This window comes from Anarrhichthys ocellatus, unplaced genomic scaffold, assembly GCF_004355925.1.
Source record: "Anarrhichthys ocellatus isolate YVR2014 unplaced genomic scaffold, GSC_Weel_1.0 scaffold5, whole genome shotgun sequence".
In the NCBI taxonomy this organism is placed as follows: Eukaryota; Metazoa; Chordata; class Actinopteri; order Perciformes; family Anarhichadidae; genus Anarrhichthys; species Anarrhichthys ocellatus.
In genome coordinates, this window is record NW_022280035.1 from 13,378,292 (window position 1) to 13,386,784 (window position 8,493).

Consider the following 8,493-nt stretch of genomic DNA (forward strand, 5'->3'; position numbering starts at 1 on the left):
TGGGGGGGGGGTGCAATCACATCCAGGTTGTTTTCTTCTTCCTTTTGCCCCTGTCAGAAATGAGCAATTAGGTTTGTGTTTGTTAATTATCCGGCTTGTCTGGTTTAGGCTGTTTGTGTTCTGAAGCTGCGCCTCACAGCCACCGCTGCCGTCACACAGAAATGAATTAAAAGTGATCTGTTTTTTTCAGGCGGTTACACAAGCTTTTCAGAACGCAGAGACAAAGCACACAAATACAGGCCCTAAACAGCTGTTTTTTGTCCCCAGCCTGATCTGCCAACGGTATTGTGTGGGCTGTGGGAAACACAGAGAGGATTACCATCGCTAGCACGCCTGTCATAAAGAATTGATGGGATGCCAGTATCCATGGCAGCGACATTAAACCGAACACCGCTGATGATGTTACCTGGTTTCCGTCTCACAAAAGGCCCTCCGAGTCACGGGGGCTACTGTTATTTGCACAACTTTGCGTGTTTCAAACACGGTGTGTGCCAAAGCTATTTGATGACACAGATGTGTTGTGCTCTTAAAACTGGGTGCCATGGTTACTGGCATGCTAGCACATGCCCAGCATGTTACTCTTTCAATTATTTCTGCCTGCTTTTATATAATGGTATTTGATTAACAGGCACAAAACGGAACATTCATTTAATTTGAAATCATAAAGCAATTAGAGCTACACCGGTTAAAACACTAGAAAAGAACAGAAGAATATGAAGCACGCCACAGCACGACGGAGGACAAAAGGAAAAATGACAATGGAGATACTTTGAAAAATGAATTTAATATGGTAATAATTGTATATTTACTTTGGTTTGCAGGGGTGTGTGCATTATTGCCCCACAGAAAATGAGAATTTATTTATGTAAATTCCTAATTGAATAAAGCATGTCAGTGTAATAAAAGAGCTCCACAGGTTTAGTGCACAGAAGCCTTGACTTGCTCAGTGTGACACCGGAGTGATCTAATATTCCTCCTACATGTACACTCCCAAACACTTTGGAACCGATCCCTCTTTTGTCGGAGCTATATCATGAAATTAAAAAAAAAATAAAAAACTCAAAATATTTCACTTTGCGTTTGATCTAATCATAACACCGCCGCACTGATAATATTGCATTTAGCGCAGATGCTGTTCTCAGACGCCTCACGATGAGCCAGAGATGAATCCATCTGCAAATGGAGCAGTTTAAGAACTGTTACTGGTCTTCTCTCTTCAGGTTGTAAGTATAACCAAGTCAACAGCCACTTCCACTGCATCCGCGAGGCTTGCCAGTTCTCCTTCCTGCTCAAGCACCAGATGACCTCACATGCACGCAAACACATGAGGCGGATGCTCGGGAAGAACTTCGACCGAGTCCCATCCCAGGTACGTTCGCAAAGTAATCGAAAAGTGTAATTGGCTGAAAATACACGCTGAACACCTCAGTGAACTTAAACAGACGTTGAGCGGGTTTATTGAAACAAAAAGCCAAGCACCTCACCCGCCCTCTGACTAAAGCATACCATAGTTGTTTCTGTTGCAAGAAGTGAAAAGGAATATGCAAATAAGCTGCTAAACAAAAAGCTATAACTGATTTTCACCGTGAACATTTTTTAAATGTGATTTTCTTCTTTAATCAGTTTGAGGTTTTTAATGTTTCAGCTCAACAATAATTAGTTGGTGTCCAAAGTCTACAAGACGTATGTAGCTAGTTTGATTGGTTTTGGTGTTTATTATGAGTCAGATTCTGAAAACTGAACAAGTTCATTCGGAGCAAAACAGAGAGCAGCATCATACCAGTCGGTTACAAATCACTCATGACATTCTTTTGATGTGACATTTTTCACTGTGGAGTATACTCCTTTTCCTAGTTTAACCTCTGCGGGTACATGCTGTACCGTAACTGGAGTTAAACATGTGGATTTTCTTGTTCTTTTTTCATGTTGAACCTTTATATAATGCGTGACGTTCATTCTTTCAGAAAACTTTTGTTGCCTTGAGAAATGCTTGGTTGTATGCCAAAAGCCAACACCTGCATTAATGACACGCTACCTCCCATGATGTTTGTTTCAGATAAAGTGCGGTGAAATCTATGCCAGGCGTACGCAGCAGCTTATCAGTGTAGCATATGGATATGTCCACATTGCGCAAGGATAATATAGTCCAAAATAACGTCTAGTTAGGCAGACATGCAACACAATAAACGCCCACAGAGAGAGAGAATGCTCGCTTGGTGTCAGCGCACCAGTAGAAAACAACTTATTCACTCTTGTTAAATGTGCAAAAGCTCAACCACACACACACACACACACACAACGAAAATCTGGCCGCCAGGATATGGAAAAAAAGAGAGCGAAATCATGGTGTCAGCGCACCAACAGAAAACAGCTTAATCACTCCAACAAATTGAGCAAAAAAGCGCACTGACAACTACACACAAGGAGCGTCTGGCTACAGCACACAAGGATAAGGAAAAACTATAGAGAGAAATATTGGCGTCAGTGCACAGTAGCCTAACATCAGACAGCATACACAAAGCTCTTAAAAGGGTGAACAAATGTATCTGTTTATATGAAAGTCTATGCCAACAAATATGGATTGAAGCAGAATATTTCGTTGGGTTAAAACATTTTGAAAATGATTATAGCTGGGGTTTTTTTCAATGAATTTTAACTTTTGGACAGTGGACTGAAACACTGCTTCACGCGCTGTATGTATGTGTGTGTGTGTGTGTGTGTGTGTGTGTGTGTGTGTGTGTGTGTGGACTACTGCACTCAATGTTGCCGTAGTTTATTAATAATAAGAATTGAACTGTTCATGTTATGAATGGAGTTTCAGGATGATATGGTTTTCGGTACAACTGTAAGGTACTCACTGTATTTGTAGATGAAGGCAATGCACCCATCCCTCTGCACGAAGATGTCAGTGTTGTTGTAGAAGTTGTTTCCCCGAAAGGCTGGCTCTTGCTTGGCAGGTTAACAGGTCACGACCATGAGGCTTTCTTAATTAATATCTCCTGTTTTTTCTTTAACTTTGCATTGCGCATGACGTCATACAGTGCCAATGCCACTCATGCTGGAGGTGTTTCAAGGCGATCTGAAAGTGGACACGGCCGTGAAGTGTTCATGCTTCAGCAGAGATCTTGGTTGATGGTTCAGGTCACAGTGCCCCCCCCCCCCCATTTATTCACACGCTGTCGGTGCTGGAGGAGAAGAGTAGGCATGGACAACAAAAACAAGAAAGCTTGCTTATCTGGTGGCAGCCACATAACATTAGCCACTCATTCTGTTTGAAAAGTCTGTGTACTGTTTAGTTTCTTCCGCTCGGTAAGATCCGGGTGTTTGTTTACCTTTAGCGGCCACAGCTGATTTCCAGGCTGATCGCGGCCCTTAAGCTATCCGCGCCAGCCGCTACTGGTGCCGCGAAGGGCAACGCGTGGCGCCGAGCCGAGAGAGAGGGAGTGGGTGTCACGTGACATGATGCAAGGGGGGGGGCGGCTATCTTCCTCATCGTCGCATCTCTGATTCAACAGTGTGAGATCCGACTATGCATGCGCAAATATACGTAAACGTTGGCAGCGTTGAGTTAGGAGTTCCCATCATGGATTTGAACAGGAAATAGTTCTAGTTTAAGTCTCAACCTTTATTTGTAGCTTAGGTGAGGCGCTGCCTGCCCTGCACGCACATCACTTACAACAAAGATTATTTGTTTTCCAGGTGATGCCGCTGGGCCAGAGGCCAGATGGATCTGGCATGATGGGGACCCATCCTGGTATGAACTCCAACTTCTCGTCCGCCATGATGGACGAGACTGATGATTACATGGACTACATGGGAGGAGGGGGCAGCCCCTTGGGCCTCTCCTCCGAGTCCTCCAACCAGGACCGGAGCTGCTCCAGCACACCTGTAGGCGATGGTTCTCCAGCAGGTGAGGACATGCAACAACAACAAATACCTGTCGGGAATTCAAGTTTTATAATCTTACATTCAGCATCATGCGTCATGCTTCAAGTCCACATTCGTCTACCTTACCCGGAAAACCAGCGACTTGTCATTTCATTCTTCAATCATGTATTTTTTTGATTTCGTAGTTTGATTTACAATCAATAACATAATGACACATAAATCATAATATATGAGGTTGATGACAATGCAGTATTCTTATGTTCCGAGTCACGGACAAGGTCTTTTGCAGTTTGCCTGGTCATCCTCATAAAACTTCCATTTTGTACCTCAGTGGTTTGAGTTATTGCACTGTATGTAGCTTATTACATTTTCCTTTGGCCCGAGATCATCCCTGTGGCTTTATGTCTACTTTAGCACTTTTAGTAGTTTGAATTGTGGGAGAAAGGAAAGGAAAAGGAGAAACAGTCTCCTTTCCCCTCAAACTGTCTGAATATAGGAATTCTCTGCTTTTTTTTCTAAATCTGAGCCTCCATGTGTGAGCAATATTATCCACTACTCGCACCATTGTTGTTTTGGCTGGTGGGCTACTTGTCTTGAATGGGCCTCATTTTGTATCATTCTCTTATCTTTTATCTTTCCCTTTTTACCTCCCATCCCTCTGTGTGTGTGTGTGTGTGTGTGTGTGTGTGTGTGTGTGTGTTTGTGTGTGGGATTTGGTCCTTGTTTGTGTGTGTACCCGTCTGTGTGTTTCTTCCCCTCTTGTCTGTCCTTCACCCTCTCTGGTCAACCTGTCTCTCCAGGACAAGGCTGGTTCGCCACCACTTCTGCTCCTACCACCCCTGCTGACACTAGCGCAACCCAAAATGCATCTCCTTCTTCCCCGCCTCCTCCACCACCACCACCTCTTCCTCACTTCGCTCCTCAGCCTGGCCTCCAGTCCCAGGTCCCATCCCTCTCTCCCGCTCTCCTCCGACCTCCTCTGTCCTCACTCCCATACCTCCTCTCTCCATCCTGTCTGTCATACTCTCTGCTCAGCGCCTCTCTGGGAGCCACTCGGAGTGTTGTCATGCCAACCAACACACCAGCTTTCAGCCCCATCATTGCCACTCCGTCTCCGGTTAGAAATGACGTCCCTATAGTGCAGGATGCTGCAGGTACTTATCCCCGGCGCAAACCAACACTGCAGCTGTCACTCTCAATTGAGTCCTGAGCAGTATTTAACTGTGTGATCCAGTCTTTCTCTGCAGTATTGTTGGGGAAAGACGGGGAAATAAAAAAAAGGCTTTCCAGCATGCAAAAAAAAAAGAAAATGAATGAAGAAATGTGCATGCTTACTGAGGGTATAGTAACAAATGTGTATAATTACCTCACCTACACCTCTGTGTGTGTTTTTACTCCCAGTTTTACTAGGATTATGAGACAGAGCAGTACCTTTGGCACCTGTAGTAAGAAGCCGGGACCTTGTTTAGCTCCCATTAACCAGGCTGCATTACCAGCCTCTTATTTTAATCACGCCTCAAGTTTTATCGAGGCCCACTGCTTCCTGTCTTGCAGAACAGGGATCCCATTATTAGGGTGTAGCAAAAGGTGGGTGCCCCTCATAAAACAACATGGAGATAAGAGGGTCGGTTAAGACCCACAGCTCCGCCTCTGTTTGGAGGCTGGAGACACCCTGTAAAAGTGTCATGTTCCAAAGTCAATCTGTCACTTCCCCCCTCCTTTAATCATTCTGGGAATTAGGAATAAAACAAATTGTGGCTCTCTGTGCTTACTCAGCTGTGAACCACTTCTGGCTGAGTAAGGTCGCACATTAGAGTTTCAACCAGGACGGTCTCGCGATGTAATTTGCTTGTAGTTTACTTTGTGAACCGAGTGATTATAGTTTAATGTGCTTCCTTCCTTGTTTCAGGCAACACCATCTCCATTCCCACGGCCACCGGTGCAAAGAAGCGCTTTTGGATCATCGAGGACATGTCACCATTCGGCAAGCGCCGCAAGACCCCGTCGTCACGTAAGATGCTGGATGAGGGGATGATGCTGGAGGGCTTCAGGCGCTATGACCTCTACGAGAACTGCAAGGACCCGGGCTGCCAGTTTTCTCTGAAAGTGACCCACTACCACTGTACACGGGAGAACTGTGGCTACAAGTTCTGCGGCCGCACCCACATGTACAAGCATGCGCAGCACCACGACCGCGTGGACAACCTGGTCCTGGATGACTTCAAGCGCTTCAAATCCTCACTCAGCTGCAGCTTCCCTGACTGCCAGTTTTCAGGCAACAGCACCCACTTCCACTGTCTGCGCTGCGGCTTCCGCTGCACCGACAGCACCAAGGTGACGGCCCACCGCAAGCACCACGGCAAGCAAGACGTGATCACCGCCGCTGGCTTCTGCCAGTTCAGCTCCAGTGTCGATTGTGAGGTTCCCGACTGCAAATATAAGCTCAAGTGCTCGCACTTCCACTGCACCTTCCCCGAGTGTAAGCACACGGTGGTGGGCATGTCCCAGATGGACTCCCACAAGAGAAAGCACGAGAAGCAGGAGCGTGGCGAGCTGCCGTCTGTGTCGCCCAAACAGGAAGGGGTGCACCACCTGGGAGGAAGCCTGTCTGCGGTCCCTCTGATCTCCATGGGTCTTTCTTCTTCTTCCCCCAGTGGCGTCCACTGTTTGTCCCGCAGCATTAACAGCAGCGCTCCCTCCATGATCTATCCAACAGGTAGCATCGGGTCAGAGTATAACCGCCTGTACCCACCGTCCTCCATCAGCCTGGACGGCTCCCTCAACCTGGGCACCGACACCAGCAGCTCCCTGTTCTTCCTGAAGAACGCCGCCGGTCTGGGTCTCAGCGACTCACTGGACCTCAGCAAGAAAATGCACGAAGTGGTGCGGTCCAGCCACAACAACCCGGAACCGCTGCTGGGTCTGCCGGCAGCTCAGGACGACACCACAGGAACGTCCGGAGAGGCCGAGGATGACCTGTCGCCAGAGGAGGAGGCGCACGCAGAGGAGGAGGAGGAGGACGAGGAGGACGAGGAGGAGGAGGATGAGGCAGAGCTCAACAGTGACTCGAATGACGATTCGATGCCGGAGCCTGATGGTGAAAAGGACAATGGCGAGAGTTTTGATGCTTCTGATAACCACACTGATACTTCCCAACTGGAAAAGAAATGAAAGAAAAACTACCAGTGACTGTAGGGACTGAAGAAATACTCTGTGTACTATGAACAAACAAGAATGAAAGCGGCCTCATTTATCATGTAGAGAGACTTCAGACAACAACAGAAAACAACAACGTGGAGAAAAATGACGGCCCAAAATGATTTATTATGATGTTTACAAGATGACCAACATTATTAATTCAATTATGCATTAAAAAAAGAAAAATATGAACGGAGACACAGAATTAGGCCCTGGTTTACACACAGGGCAGCAATGTAAAGCATTTTACTACACATCAGTCTTTTTGTGTGCGTGCATGTTTGACTTTAATTTATTTTAATTTTTTTCACTTTTTTGTGTGTGGATAAAAAAAAAAAAAAAGTCAGAAAAACAAAAACAAATCTCTCTATATAACTATATATGTAAGTGTGTGTGTGCGTGTGTGTGCGTGTGTGCGTGTGAACGACGATATACAAAAGGAAATTGCTGGTACAGGCGACATGAACTGCAGGGCCGGGGATACATAGAAAAAGGGTGGATCACTAAGGGGAAACAGGATACATTCAAACATTTGATCTTTTTTCCTGTATTATTATTATTATTATTATTATTATGAGACTCTGAGGGAAAAGGGAGTTACATTTTGCTTGTTCCCATCTCTCTCAGATGTTTTTCTTTGTTCTCAATGACATGTGGAATTGACCAGTAAATATTTGGTCAGTCTCGGCAGTCGGGCCTCCAGCAAGCTCAACAGTTCTCTGACATTCTGCTAGAAATGTTCAACTAGCACCAAAACCAAGCTCAGCCCTTGTAATCTAACCCCCCTGCAGAGGAATCAAGCTTGTGTGTGAATAGTGCACTTTTATATTAGCTGACCACGATGATTACGATGATGATAGATAACTCATGAGCATATTTAAAAATATTTTTGTTACCATTTGCATCTTTGCGTTATTATGTCGTTTTTGTTGTGTTGTTAGTCAGAAGCATATCGATCTGTAAGCAGGCGAGGTTGTGATTAACGGCCGGAGAGTCAGGATGTGTTTGGGGGGGGGGGGGGTTCAGACAGACCAGAGGAAACGATGAGTCACTCAGATGCAGAGATCGGTGGGGGACGTCAGAGAGTGTGTTTTATGTTTGAAAATTTACAGACCGAAAATGTCTCAATGGCATTTTGTTTCCATTCACTATGGCTGTGGTTTTGCTCCTGTTGTAACGGTTTTTATTTAATATTTATGTGACCTTCCAATGAGAATTTTCTAGGGTGTTATTGCACTTTTTAGGTTCATTTTTACCGTCTGAAAAAAAAAATATGATAAATATCTTTTAACAGGGAATTTTGCTTTAAAGATGTTGTTTTTAGTTCACTTTTGCTTTAATGCACAGATAGATGTTAGTGTGACAAAGAACTGTTGTTCTGTGATTTATTTAAAGACTGGGTTTTTA

At 45.2% G+C, this 8,493-nt stretch overlaps 1 protein-coding gene across 7 annotated transcripts in view; it reads left to right on the plus strand.

Annotated features, from left to right (window-relative positions):
• casz1 (castor zinc finger 1) overlaps positions 1–7,424 on the plus strand; it is a 76,232-nt gene extending 68,808 nt beyond the window's left edge. For 5 of the 7 annotated variants that reach the window (XM_031845567.1, XM_031845565.1, XM_031845566.1 and 2 more), the window contains 4 exons: positions 1,221–1,369; positions 3,700–3,910; positions 4,689–5,042; positions 5,798–7,424. In XM_031845567.1, the coding sequence (XP_031701427.1) occupies positions 1,221–1,369; positions 3,700–3,910; positions 4,689–5,042; positions 5,798–7,059 (1,976 nt within the window). In that variant the 3' untranslated portion in view covers positions 7,060–7,424. The remainder of the gene's footprint in view (positions 1–1,220; positions 1,370–3,699; positions 3,911–4,688; positions 5,043–5,797) is intronic. The other 2 variants (XM_031845570.1, XM_031845572.1) reach the window with 1 other exon arrangement.
• Positions 7,425–8,493: the final 1,069 nt, after the last annotated feature.